The sequence below is a fragment of the Ixodes scapularis genome, unplaced genomic scaffold, assembly GCF_016920785.2.
Source record: "Ixodes scapularis isolate PalLabHiFi unplaced genomic scaffold, ASM1692078v2 PGA_scaffold4__175_contigs__length_147842914, whole genome shotgun sequence".
Lineage (NCBI taxonomy): Eukaryota > Metazoa > Arthropoda > Arachnida > Ixodida > Ixodidae > Ixodes > Ixodes scapularis.
The window spans coordinates 128,694,531-128,709,304 of NW_024609879.1; the positions used below are offsets into that span (position 1 = coordinate 128,694,531).

Here is a 14,774-nt window from a genome sequence, read left to right on the forward strand (position 1 = left end):
TCCGCGTTGTTCTGTCAATATATTTAGGCCGTGAAACTAACTGCTGTAAACGATCTGATTTTTGCGAGGACCTATTTTTGAGAATTTCGCGAATCGCCTACAATTCGCGAAAAATGGGTCCCGCGAATAATTTCGGTAAAATGCAAACAGATTGAAATTTATATTGAGATTCCACCGCGTCGAGAAAATTACAACCCGCGAATTATTCCAAAACTTCAGCTTTGACCTAAATCGCGAAATATTGAGCCCACGAAAAATAGCCGTTTACAGTATATAGTTTTTTTTTTATTGTTTGTTCAATTCAGTTTTATTCTCAGATACCAAAATTATATAATTCTGTTATTTATTCCTACACAACAAGAAAGGAAAATCTACAGTAACATACAAAACGTCGTGTTTATACGACTCAACATCCCTTCGTTTACCAGAGTCACATATATTGTACCTGAATCGAAATGTTTTCGGAAGTGAAGTAGGTTGCCTAAAATACCCGTGATTGGTACAACTTTGTATCGCAGTATTAGATGTTGAATCGTGGTTTCGCCCTTGAACTAAGGAATTAATTACAGTGAATACAATCATGAAATGGGCACCTCGTCGCCATATATATCATGAAATGTGTTTTACGGAATACGTTTCACAATATATATATATGATGACGAGACGACTAAGCTTAAGGGAATATAATTTTCAAAATGTCACGAAAGTCACGGGACAAGTCCTTCCAGTCTATATTTTATAGGAACACTAAGCGACAATCGCAATGCTTGTTTTTCTAACTAGCATATTGTTTGCTCTCAGCACCATGATGCGGGCGACGAATCATGCGAAAAGGAGAGGCTGAAATTGTTCACTCTAACCTATGAGCACCTTAGTATTGAGATCGAATCTGACCTAAAACAGTGCTTACCCATGTGAACATTTTCTTATATTGGATAAACTGGCATAGCCTGGATGTTGAGGTTTGCTCTTGACAAAATGCAGGTCAATTTAATTTGCAAATAAGCATCACCCTCGCTAATTGATGATTTTTTGTTAAATAGAACAAAGTGGTATTTCATGCTCTACTCAATTCGGAAGCTACCTAATTGGACACTTTCTGAGAGTTTAAGTGTGCAATCGTCATAGTTCCACCATTCGTTCCAGTAAAAAAAGGCGATAGTAGAAACACATAAAAAACGCGATAACAAACTTCTATATATTTGAGAAGTTATATATGCGTGAGGAACACATATAGTTATTTAAATTAGCTTCAAAATAATAAAAAAAAAAACATTATTTAAAGCTTTTCAAAATCACCTATAACGTGTCTATAGAGGATAAAAGCGCCGAAAAATATTTGCCGAACATCTTTCAGATAATTTAAAGGCGCATTTACTTATATATCTTGGAGGTGAGAATCTTCTATTTATGCTGCCAAATCTTCAGACAGGAATTAAGTATATTTTTATTATCATCGATAAATTTGACTTTATGAAGTTCACATAACCGCCTGAGACCGACACGGAAGGACGATACTCGAAAATACGCCAGCTGTTGTGTCTTCGGCAACGTGCTTTTGTTAGCTGTTTTGCAGTGTAAAATAGTGGGTTGCAGGGCATGCCAAAAAACACTGTGGTCACATGATATATCGGAAGGCAAATACACGAATGTGCAGAAATAAGGAGATGACACGCAATTTGTTCTAAATAATCCCTTACACAACGCTTTACTGCAAAAAGAAATGCATAGAAGTGCATAAAATGATATTCCTAATTAAACAGATTCCGCGCAGGGCAAACAAAGATTTTTTAGAATCCTAATATAAATCACTTTTGGACATCAGCTTGCCTCAGCTCGAAACGTCGCGGGATACTACCTCGGGAGGCTAATGTTATCTTAGGTTTTACGTGCACTTGTTTTGAGACCTTACTTCATGACTCTGTTCTTTATCAGTCATGTGCTCTAATATTTCGTTAGGCTGCCGTATATCATCGCGTGACTACTATAAATACTACACAACTTTACACATTGGACGTCTACTGCTGGTGTTGCGAATGTCGCACTTTACCAGAAAGCTGAAGTATTTAACATGGTTTGCACGTGACGTAATCGCACTAGGTACTGGTTGTCATTGCGAATTGTTCTTGCTGAGAAAATCAAATCCGGTTTGGCAAAATGCACGCTGCAAAAGTTTCGCGCTCAGTGCAAGCTATGTATTTGAGAGGCACACATTTTTCTTGTTGGTACATCGTCGTTAGGCACGGCGCGAGTATCTGGCACGACGAAAACGTGCTTTCTGGCAAGAGTGTTTTTACAAATAAAAGTTGTACCAACTACCCATCTGTCACTATCGTTTCCATGCCACGCTTTCTAGTCTGCGCCGAAAATGTGGGGCAGAGGAATCTTTACGACACAGTATGCTTTAAAACTACCCCCCTCTCCACTCCCTTTTTTTTTAGTTGCTCCTCAAGATACTTTTTATTCCTCAGGGATTGCCTGCTCCGTATTGAGTGGTGTTCACTCGACAATTATATTTGTGTCACTTGTTAACAGTAATTCTTCCTTGCTTTAACTTTGCACCAAACTGTGAAGGTTAAACAAAATACTGGGCGGTCGAAACTTGGAGAACTTGAGAGCGACACTCCTGTGAGACTTAGAGCGGCTGCCAACGTTCGGCTATCCCCGTGAGGCCACTAGGATCTTTCTTTTCATGTATCCCTCCCGTACATCCATGTAACGTCCGACTAATACGTCACATTTAGACCCTTTAACACTTCTATTCTCGGGACAACTTTCTGAGGCAGTTCAGCAATAACGAAAACATGTTTGGGAGCCTCAATGGTGTGCATACATGTAAAATGGGTCGTGCAGCATCTTTTTTTTTTTTTTTTTTTTTTTACCTTAAGTTCAATAAATACCGCTAAGTTGTAATCCTTGACGTTGATAACTTGCAAAAGCATCCATTAGTTTGCCCCTCCGCGAAATGGCAGACAGTCGAAAGAAAGATATGAAACAGCTTTCCCCTGCTCAACTCACAATTAGAACTATCAGCCACGTGATCTGATCCTAATATATACACCGTCAGTGTTTATCATAGTCATACGCAGGGTTGGCAAAGCAGAGAGCATGGGCTGATCTTCAGATATAACTTTAGTTGGGCTATAATGCCCGAGCCCCACTAAAGCGACAAACAGAAACAAACGACAGCGGCTAGCCTTAAACCAGAGTATTTCGCGATTTGACACGCTTTGTAGAATAAAGAAGGCTATGCTCAAACACGAGTATCATGCACACGATGGTACCATTTGCAGGCTTGTAAACACTCGTGCTAACTTCGCGAGCACCGAACAACTCAAAGCCGTATAAAGGTACCATCGCGAACATGCTGCATATGTCTGAGGCTTGTCGCTTTCGTTTGTTTCTGTTTCTAGCTCTAGTGGGACTCGGGCCCATCATAATCTTTGAGTTGAACACGAGCGTTACCCGAATGTTTGGCGACACTGGTTGTCATGAACCAGAGCATTTGACTCGGGATCATGACAATCGGGTACATCATGGTGTCACGTGACTCTCAGTGCGAAGTTGTGATGTCATGTGACGTCACGGTATCAACAACGTTAATAGATCTAGCGACGTCCTCAATTCGAATCGACTTAACGCGGTGAGTCACGTGACGTCACGGGGTCACGTAATTTGACATTACTTGACAGCATGTCTTGACATCATGACGTCACGTGACATTGTGACACATGGCTAATCATAGTGCCAATAAGAAAGCGCCGCAAAAAACCAGGATTTATTATACATTGCAATTCTGTATATGACGATTTGATCAATACGTAGAGGAATACACGTGCCAATAATAATAAATTTGTAATACTAACAAAAAAAAATACTTTGAACCGTTTTGAACCGGTTACCGTTATATTTTTTTTCGGTTCAGTTCCGGTTCAGTTCCAAGATGGCGGCGAAGATTTCGGTTCGGTTCAGTTCCGGTTCGGCTAAAAATTACGGTTCTGTTCCGGTTTTCGGTTCGGTTCGGTTCCGGTTCGACACCCTGCTATAGGCACAATGCGAGTTCTTTTTTTTTTTCCCCTTCACTTTATAAACATTTTCCTCGTAACAAAAAAAAAAAAACCTTCTAATTTTTTTTTTTTTTTTTTTTTTTTTAAGTTAAGCTGTACAGCTCTTTTAATGCAATGCCAAAAGGCCTTTAGAACATTCCGAATGAATAAATAAAAAAAAATGTATTGAATATTCTAGCTACTTCTCCGCATTGTCATCACATAGATTACTACAACTTGGCACAAGCTTTTGGACGCCTTCCGAAAAGAAGGCTGCCGCCTTGAACTTCCCTGGTCATCTAAGATCTCGGTTAATTAGCAGGACTCTAATAAGGACACATATAGTTTTCCAATTTTTTATATTAACGCGCACCCGCTCTCCTCTGTCAGTTCTGGAAAAACCTCCTCGCAAAATTACCACGGCAACGCGATGCTTGCCGCTAGACTCCTTTAAAAGTTATGAGGGATTTTTTTTAAAAAAGTTTCATTAGGAAGATGGCGGTTAACGGGTCTGACAGTGGGTCTGACAAATACGGGGATGAATAGCGTCAGCCAGTGGCGTAGCCACTGGGCGTAGCAATGGGGCGGGGGGAGGGGGAATATATATATATATATATATATATATATATATATATATATATATATATATATATATATATATATATATATATATATATTTTTTTTTTTTTTTTTAATTTTAAATACAGTTTTTTTTCCCAGCGCAAAAATTAACTTTAAATCTCCGAACGCTCATTCACCGCCGCAAGGTAGCTCTAGAGTTTCGAACCAGATGCCAAAGTTTCTGCACGGACCGACATGTCACTGACTGATTTCCTGAAAATAGGAATGGGAAAATGTGACCCGTTTTGACCCGTTTTCGGGTTCTGGCCCCATAGAGCTCCACGTATGAATTCGAGAGCTCCGTCGGCCGCCATTTTCCCATTGCAATTTTCAGAAAATCACTCACAACTTTCGAATGAAAAGATCGGTTCGCGCTGAAACTCTGGCATCTGGTTCCAGTCTAGTTCGGACCTCTAGCGCTACCTTTGGGCGGAGAACGAGCGTTCGGCAATTTATATTTATGTATTGTTTTTTTTTTGTTTTTTTGGTGAAAACGACTTTGTAAATGTTTTTAGGGGACCTTGCCATCCCACAACAAATGCTCAACTTGCGCAAAGATGCATGATCCTATAATCGTTTATTTTTATATTTTTTTATGATGAGGCTTAAAAAAAGTAGCGGCATGCGCTTTTTATTTTTTCAAACTTTAATGTTTTGTCACTTTCTTCGTGTAAATGGTGTGGAACATTTCAGCATTTTGCTTTCAGGTTTCAGTTTTGGTTCTCCAGGCTTCACGGACTTCACGCGTTCCAGGTGCCATACCTTTGAATTTAATTACATTATAATTGAACTTCAATTTTTTCTGCACGCACTCGTTATTCGAATATATTAAATACGGCTTACGAACAAAAAAATAAATAATTTTGTTAATTACTCACAAGCTAGTTGCAGCCAGTTGCATCCCGTTCCAATCCAATCCGGAGAGTGCGTCATGGCGCCTGCCTTGTTTGTAGCACGTGGATGCTTTCTCTGGTAGCGGCTGACAGCAGGACGTGAAAATGAAGAACAAGCCAGTGAAACACAAGCGTGAAAACACGTTCAGGGTAAGTTTCTTCCTTGAGGCGAACTGGAGTCAACTAGCCCGCATGCTTAGCCGACCTATCGAAATCTCCAGAAGCCAGCGTCTGATGAGCCGGCCCGTTGATATCAACCGCCGCTGTTTTGTTGTGTGCAGTTCCAGACATTCTCGGAAAGACTCTCGTCCATCAATGTGGACGTGATCCACCGAGTGGCCCTGAGGAGGGGAAACACGCCGTTCGAGAGCGAGACCTTCTTCGAGGAGGCACTGAACAAGTGGGCAGAGCTGAACTGTACCCAAGATTTCGGTAAGAGTCCTTTTCGCTTTAGGGCGGAAAACATCACCGGCGCATGTTTCTCTTCGGTTGCTTTTCGCTCTGAGCGCGACCTTCGACAGGAGACGCGTTATGTCGCAGACATCGCAGTGCAATGTGCCCCAATGTAAACCAAACGATTTTCGTTAAAGAGCACATACAATAAGCCTTTTGTCCAAATCTCCTAACCGCTGAGGAGAATGCTGGGACCTCAGGTTCACGCGCTGCAGGTACTTCCCTTTTCGGTGTAAAAGTGTGAGAGTGAATCAAACAGGGTGTTGACAAATGCACACACAGTGTCACTCGTCTGATGTTTTTGCTTTAGAACAGTTACTGCTGCAGATGCCAGCACGTGTAACTACACTCTCAGCTTAGGTAATGTAGCGAAAGGTCTACTCTAGTCACTGACAAGATGAAAATGGCAGGGCATATTTTGGACTAATGACGTTAATGTTAATAAACAGGCAAGCTGGCTTAAGTTACGTATAGTTATAACTGGAGATGACGAAAATAGAGTGACGCGTTGCTGTCCCGTCTCTTTGTTTCCGTCGTCTCCAGTTTTAACTACCTGTATTTTGGTTGCCTAACCTCTAGCACGTGCTGCTCATAGCCGTTTTTGTCATGCTTTGGCTGCGCATACACGTTAGAAGCTCACGAGGCACTGAAGTGGTGTGCAACTGAAAGACCTCCCTGCTGTCCTCCTCCTGTTAGTTGCCATAGTAGACGCATTGCCCACCGTGCATTGCTTCCTAAGTTATCTGCTCGGAGTGGGTTGAATCGGCGTATTCCGGTCGCCTGATGCAAAGTTCTCGTGTCACTGGCGCTGTTCACGACCGGCTCGCTAAGAAGAACTTTCCTCTTTCTGCAGACAAGTTGCGTTATGACATCGGAGGGGACATTCACACCCTGCCGCAGATTGTGCTGCGGAAGGCAAGTTGTTTCGATTTTCTGTTATCTCTCAAAAGTGAAGCCACCCAATGTCGGAAGGGTTTTTGATGAGCGGCTCCCTGTGTTGCAGGAAGCGATTGTGGACATTCTCAAGCAGAACCTGGCCAACCTGGACAACAGGGCCCTGGATGCCGTGCTTGAGTATGCCAGCGTGGCGTCTTTTTGTCGACGGGTTTTCTACGAACCGAAAGTGGTTCCTCGGCTGGAACGAAGCTTACTTTTAAATGCGTCGCATTTACTGGCGACGAGATGTTTTGGTTACGCCCTTTTATGGCCCCTTCTCTCAACGTCTTGACGAGGATTATTAGTTGCCAACACAAGTATGTTGATTTATCTAAAAAGTAGTGATGGACTGAATCTGCTGAACTTTAAAAGGAAAGTTTGGCAAAGATTCGGCAAACTCCTGCGCATGTGCGAGAGTGCGACGGGGCCGCGGGTCCATGGATTGCAAATGGACGCCGTGCGGTTACCATTGTACAGTGTAGTACTACCAGCGGTAGTACTACACTGTTTGATGGAAACGTCGAGGTGCAGAGTATATGGTAAATGTGCGTTCGTTGGCCTTTGTGAGTGTGGTTTTCTTCAATATTTTTTGCCTCAAAAACAGAAGATCGACCAGGAATTGACACAATCTACTTCGCAAGTGACTAATGATGCAGTACATTCTGGATAACGTGATTTTCATTTCATATTTCCAGTTGAAACATTGACTGACAAGTACTTTAAAGCACTCCTCGCCATTATAGGAATCCCGTTCTCGGCTTACAAGTAGTTTGTGCCAAAACAAAATATTATTGCTTTTTAATTAGCATTATTTCGCGGTTTTCCTCTGTCGGAATGAAACTAAACAGAACTATCATGCTTAATGTTGCACATCCGACATTCCTAACTCCAGTGATGCGATTGCTGCGCCAAACTGTGCCAAGGGGCTAACCCTGCTACATCCTGCCACATTTTTGCCAAAATATGGGTAATCTGTGCCAAGCCTGCGCCAAAGGACCAATTTCGGTCGCCTTTCAAAACCAAAACCTAAGTGAGTACCGTAATTGAGCATGCGTAAGCTAGGTGGCGCAAGCGGCCGCCCGACACAAAGTATCCTGCATCAGTCGTTCACCCTGTCCTTGCATGGTTTTTCCCGCCGTCTCTCGTTTGTCTCGTGTCTTTAAAAAAAAAAAAAACTATTTTCAACGATAGACGCGGGCGTGTGCGGACCATACCTCGGCAAACCTCACTCATGAGGGCCCTCACTCACCCTCACTCACCCTCATCTTCACAGGTGAGGTGAGGGTGAGTGAGTTTCTGAACCAGGAAAATTCATGAGTGTGAGGGTGAGTGAGGGCCTTGAGGGGGGTGAGGACCGTGAGTGCGTGAGTGGTGTGAGGGTGGTGAGTGCGTGAGGGGTGTGAGGGCCATGAGTGCGTGAGGGCAGTGAGTGGCATGAGAGATGTGAGGGTGGTGAGCGCATGAGGTGTGTGAGGGCCATGAGAGCGTGAGTGCGTGAGGCTTCCTTCAGATCGAGCATCTTTCTCAGCAATTTTGGTGTTAATGGCGGGTTGTTCTCTAGCTTTCCCTAGATCGACACGAATTGCTGAGATCGGGTCCGGCTCGAAATAAGCAAGCAACTCGGAGCGATTCGAATGCGTTTGAAGCGGCTGCATCCAATCAGGGACGCAAAATTTTCACGTGATACCTCGTGCCGGTGATGATGACATCGAAAGACTTGGTTCTGGTTTGAAATCGATAGTTTTTTTGGAAATAAACTGTTTCAGAAAGGTGCATTAGTATTATTAATAAGATTTAAATGCATAAAAAATAGTGCAAGAAAAATAAAATTTTATGATGACGATGGCAAATTGCAGCAATTGGTTGCTGCGTGTGATTGCGGGCAGCCCGTGTTGCTGGTGTTGCAACGTAAAGTTTCTGGGCGAATTTGCCCCATCTGAAGCTGGCCTGAGTGGCGTGAGGGCCATCAGTGCGTGAGGGGTGTGAGGGCCGCAAGGGCGGTAAGTGGCGTGAGGGCGGTGAGTGGCGTGAAGGCGGTGAGTGGCGTGAGGGCCATCAGTGAGGCAGGGCTGTGAGGTTCAGTGAGGGTGAGTGAAGGGCTGAAGGTGAGTGTGACTGAGGGTGAGGGTGATTGAGGGGCTGAAGGTGAGTGTAGCTGTGAGGGTGAGGGTGAGTGTGGCTGTGAGGGTGAGGGTGAGTGAGGGCGACCTAAAATGCCGACCTGTGGTGCGGACGCTCCGACACTAGCTGCGTGCTGGGTGCCAACCACGCCGTCAAGTTGTGAAACGAAACATCGTTTTTGCGCGGCGCTTCCTAAACTGAAACGTAAGGACTGCCGCATGTTCATCAACATTCCTGTTCTTGTTTAAGATGCTACTACAAAAATACCTCTAGCTCAAAGACTGCTGTGTCGAAGAATTGATTACCTAGGTTTCTCTCGTCGGTAGGCTTTAGGTCGAGAGGGACCCCAGTACTTAAAAAATCTGCTGCGAAAGAAAGTTGGTGAAGAGAGGTGAGCAGAAGCGAAGAAGGCAATGTCTGCACGCTGAACCCGCACACCACACTTGTTTGTCTTGAGCTAGTCGTTGCACAAAGCGCTCCGAGAACTTTTTGACCTTGGCTCACGATGTCTGGCATTGATGTGCTCAGGTACTTTTTTCTTCTTCTGTTGTATTTCACCTGCCAGCCTGGCAAGCGTGTGCCACTGAACCGTTTTTTGTCGTATGCTGGACAGTTACATTTTGCATGCAATTTTGGGAACGAGTTGGCGACGGAGCGGAGTGGCATGGTTTAGGTTGAACAGCCATCTCCGCTCGAGCGACAATTTTGCACTGCACTGCAGTAGTTACGTGTTTCATCAGTAGGAGACAGCTTCCATTTATTATAGAACTGGTCAACCTAATGCTGTGCTCTTTACTACTAAGCTGGTCCTTTTCAAATAAATTTGAATAGGCAGTTTTAGAATAGCGCACGCTAAAGCTTTGCGTGCGCAAAGACTAGCGTCGTTGCCACTGCGCATGCTCCGAACGCAAACCAGGTTTTGTGCTTTGCGTGCGCAATTTTAGCGTGCGCTATTTCTCGGAAATAGCGTGCGTACGCAAAGAGTCTGCGCTTCTCCAAGGAGGATTCGTGATGAGAAGTTGGCTAAAGCCAAGACGAGCAGAGTTAAAAAAATATGGCAGCTTCTAGGAATATGTCAGCGGCTGCTTTGGCGGCGTCGTGAGTGCGACGTTGGCGGCATCCTCGCGACTGCAATTTTCAATACGGGACGACATTGTACTCGGTTTGGCAACGATCACCGACAGCTTGATGCTTGTGACGCGCGAACATTTCTCGGCGAAGGTACGATGTGCGAAGGTCAGTACACGTGACCTCTCTTGCCAAGGCGACGCAAGCAGATATGACTAGTCAACCGCTCGTGTCGCATTCTCACGTTTAAACAAATCTAAAATAATACTCTGGACCAAAACACTTGTTTGTTCTCAAGTCACAGCATTTCGTGTGTGAAATAAAAATTGTAACTGTATCTTGGTGGCGTCGCAAGCGCGAGATGGTTGGGCTTTTGCGTCGCGACGGAAAAACGCTATTCTAAAACTCTCTCGCGTCGCGTGCGCTGAAATTGCATACATTATTCTAAAACTCCCTAATATGTGCAGTTTGGTTCTTGTTTACCTATAGCGGGTACATACATATGCATTATTTAACTGAAGCATTGCAAAATGTATCATCTCATTGGCATTTCAGTTACATGCTGAAAGACTCCCAGGTGGTCTAACGACTATAATTTGTTCATTGCGGCAAGCAAAGTGTCCTTCGTTTGTCCAGCACTTGAAACAAATATTTTAATTTTTCAAAGAAAATTTGCTTCAAAAGCTACTTTTGCTGCTCCGAAACACTGTTTTAGCTGCTCCAGAAGCCACTTTTGCTGCTCCAAAACACTGTTTTGGCTGCTCCAAAGGCCACTTTTGCTGCTCCAAAACGGTTTAGGCCAATCACATCACTGTAACTCCTAAACGTCCGCATATGTCCTAACATCACAAACCGGAATTTTAAAAGTTAAAAGGAGACTTTGCGAATGTGAGACGCACACTTTCATGCAAAACTGAAGTGACTCAAATTCGAAAGAAAAAAAGCCCCGCACCCCCCTCTGGCAACACCTGACACGAGAGCAGCGGCCTAGCGCGCGCTCTCGTGAAGCGGCTGCAAATGGCAACTACCTAGGAACCGTTTTGCTCGGCCAATGGGAGAATGGACATTTCATTCGCATTTTTTTTTGCGGTTACAGATGCTGCTGGCTTTGCTTCATGGGTAGTTAATACTTTCGCATTAGTAACAAGTTAGAGCTGAACTCTAGAGTATTTTTATCCCGTGAATCTGAATATCATGTCTGTTTTCATCGAAAATGTAACTAAACACAAAAGACACGATAAACTTTGACCAGTCGTTACGTCATGAAAGGATCTTTCGTCTGCCAAACGCGTGTCGCTTATGTGGGCAGCGCGTGCAAATTGCAAGCTTTTCGAGGTATATTCCCCCGCACTGACACCAGTCGTGACGTCTTTTTCTGGCCTTTTAGAGAATAGCAAGAGTGTGCATGCATAGCTTTGATAGGCGCTAAAGATGCGCGAGTGTGTAGATTCCGAAGACTTCTTTTATGACATAAAGTTCTGAGAAGAAGCTTCAGTGGTACTTTGAAAATTATTTTTTGCGGCTTCCTTCTACCAAATTGAAAAATAATATTGATATTAGTAATCCTCGAGGCCAAATGATGATGATTTAAGTGTTTTTTACTCAAATACAAAACCGCTTCAGCTTCCCTTTAAACGAACTCTGTCCTAGTAGACAGCCCAACATTACTCTAATTTTCGTCTACTAAAGCAGAATCAATTTTAAGGACGTCATAGTGAGTGTTTGGCCAATGTGGAAGGATGACGTCATAGGTGGGAAATAAGGTACTATGAAAGGTGGTAAACACACCAGTCAGAGAAGCGTTCCAGGCATTCGGCCGAGGTCGACGTTGTCTCCAAAGAACGCTCGTTAAGGGTGGTTCTCTGCATACAGGCTCACGGTTGCACTGGCGCGGGACCTGCAGAGGGACTTCTACGTCTACTTCCCGGACGTCCTGCGCCTGGTGTGCGGCCACCTGGCGACGCAGGACACGGACATCCTCGAGCGTCTCTTCGTCTGCCTGGCGTACCTCTTCAAGTTCCTCTGGCGCTACATGGTCGAGGACATCGACGCTGTCTTTGGGTCAGTGCAGGGTTTCTTTTAAAGGTGTTTCGTGGAGTTCCGTAGCGTTTGACCGTTACGGCCGGCTGCAGTGGCCGGTTGTAGTGGAGAACCGACACCAAAAGGCGTTACGTCCATAAGGAACCATATAAAGACCAGTTTCCCGGCAGGATTTGATCTCGACACCTTGAGATTGTGAGCCAAGTGCTTTGCCGACAGAGCTGTCCGGGCTCAGTGGTAGTACTGACCACGCAAGAGCGAGTTGTTTTTGCGCTTTGCGTGAATGAGTTCGCATGCTTTGCAGCCTTTCCAGTCGTGTAGCATCATCTCGCGGGTGTGTCGGAAGCGAAAGTGAATCTTCGGTAGGCGGTGCCGTTAAGTGCCCTCCTGGTTCTTTTCTGGAAGGCCTATCGCATGTTCTGTGCTTACCAGTCTTTGTAAGCATGATCAAGTTTGTACAATTGTTTTTTTATTTGGTTCTTGCGCCGTGGATACAGGTTCCGGAGACTTCTCCGCTATGCTTTTGCGCGGTCTGGAAGACGGGCACAGGCCTTGAGGAGCTTTCGGCGATTTTGCAGACGATTAAAATAATGGGAATGTGGATTTCTTTTGAGAATTAGTAGCACTGTGCAGAAGTGGAAAGCCGAATGAAGTAGTTGTATTTTTTGTAGTTTCCGACAACTTGCCTCCGACAGTCAAAACGGTGAAAAGTTGTCAGTTAGGAAGGAAGGACAGAGCAGGAGGGCAGAAAGGTTAGCTTGGGTAATTGTCCCGGCTGGCTACTTTGTGTAAGGGGAGAGGGACGGGGAGCTTAAAGGCTTTGTAAACTTGCACATACAGTAGAACACCATTCACAAATTTCTCACAGGAGCGCAGTAAAAAAAAATCACATGCTTAGAGATAATAAGTGTATTAAATGTGTTATTTGAGAGAATATTGCAACCAATTACACTCTTGGGCAGGGCTGAAGGATGGAACAGGAAGCAATAAACCTTCCTTTATTATTCATTTTTCAGGCTTTTCTGCCGTCCCCACTTCCGCTAAAGCGCTCTGCGTGTGTCTTGTTTGGGTGCCATGATGTCATAATTTATTCTGGAATAAATTATAAATAGTAGGAAGCTGAAGTGTGTTGGAGAGCGACAACATTAGCAATAACTTTTATTTGCCAAAAACTTCATCCGAGTGCCAGAACAGGCACAGTTAAAAATCTGTTGTGGAATCTCCAGGGCTGTTCGAAACAGTAGTGTAACACCTGTTAGGTAAGTTCTTGCAGAGACCTTAGGGTCCGGAGTTGTTTTAAGCCAGTAGTGAAACTACTTGACAGTTTTCACATACTGTATCTGTTAAGTATCTGAAGGGTATTGGATAGATTTCATGCCCGTAACTATGGTGTCTAGGTCCTGACAAGATGAGAATAGCAGGGCATCTTTTTCGAATGCCTGGCCTCTTGCACACACTCATTGCCTTTTGCCATGCCTTGGCTGTGCATTAAAGTTGTGCAAATATTCTAATTTTATAATAGCAGTTTTGAATAATACGCTAGTTGATATTCACTTTGAGATGAACTGCAATTTTCATACTTTTTGAAGCGTTGATCCCGGCGGGTTAGGCTTGTTGAGTGCGCTTTTCGCCGAGCATTTTTGCACTACGGGCAAGCAATACCTGTGGAGCTTGGTGGCTCAGCGTGTGTTGCTTTCTCGCTGTACACAGGTGCTCGGTGAGAAGCATACTCAACGGGGCAGTTATGCAAGACTATAGTAATTCCTCGTTATTACAAAGTCAATGGGTGGCAAAAAATTTCTATATAAGCGGTAATTCGTTAAAAGTGATAGAGCCAAAAAACAATGTTAGCAGCCTTGAAGGTGGGTGGGAACACTGCGGAACACTCTGACCGTATATTTAGTCAAACAAACCTAGGTTATGAACAACTCGCGTCAGCTTGACCGAGTAAAAAAAAATAATGAAGTGGAGTTCGCCGATAATTTTATCCGGGCATCAGTGCTTCTCGAACTGCTCCAGGCATCTCAAGAATTCTGTCACCGCCGCTGCACTCCACTTTGTTTCGAAGCTGTCAAAAGATGTTTTGCGTCTCCCCAGTTGTCGGCATTTCTCAAGGTGCCTCTCTGATGTCGCTTTGTGTTTACCCCTGCCGCACGCAAGGTCTACGATTGCGGCATCCGTGGCAGGAGCAACAATGGGAACGTCCTCATCGACAAGCGCGAACAAATCAAAGTTATCCTCGGTGGCTTTGGCAAGATGTTTTCACACACTCCTGTAGGTATCGTTGCAGCTATGGAAATCGTGCGCCGGCTCGGCAACCGTGCTTGCGAGAGAAAATCTGACGTGCTCGAAGCGGTTTGCAACCCTTCCTCTCCAGGTCACGGGCGTGCTTTCTCCTGCATGAGAAACTTTTCGAACCCGTCCAATGTTCCTTGTTTGTCTTGCGAAACAGTAGACAGCGTTGAACAGCCGATGCCAGAATGTCGAATTCTTAGGCGATTTCAGACTTGGGCTGGCCGCTTTTCTTAACCTCGCAGATCTAAGCGACTTTCGGTAAACACTCCCGATCTCCCATACGACGCAAGTGTGCGTGTAG

At 44.4% G+C, this 14,774-nt stretch overlaps 1 protein-coding gene across 1 annotated transcript in view; it reads left to right on the plus strand.

Annotated features, from left to right (window-relative positions):
- Window positions 1-5,587: 5,587 nt before the first annotated feature.
- Window positions 5,588-14,774, plus strand: part of LOC8043563 (small subunit processome component 20 homolog) — a 93,782-nt gene continuing 84,595 nt past the window's right edge. The window contains exons 1-5 of the mRNA XM_029975530.4: window positions 5,588-5,710; window positions 5,842-5,992; window positions 6,867-6,928; window positions 7,017-7,087; window positions 12,011-12,199. Coding sequence (XP_029831390.3) covers window positions 5,666-5,710; window positions 5,842-5,992; window positions 6,867-6,928; window positions 7,017-7,087; window positions 12,011-12,199 — 518 coding nt within the window. The 5' untranslated portion in view covers window positions 5,588-5,665. The remainder of the gene's footprint in view (window positions 5,711-5,841; window positions 5,993-6,866; window positions 6,929-7,016; window positions 7,088-12,010; window positions 12,200-14,774) is intronic.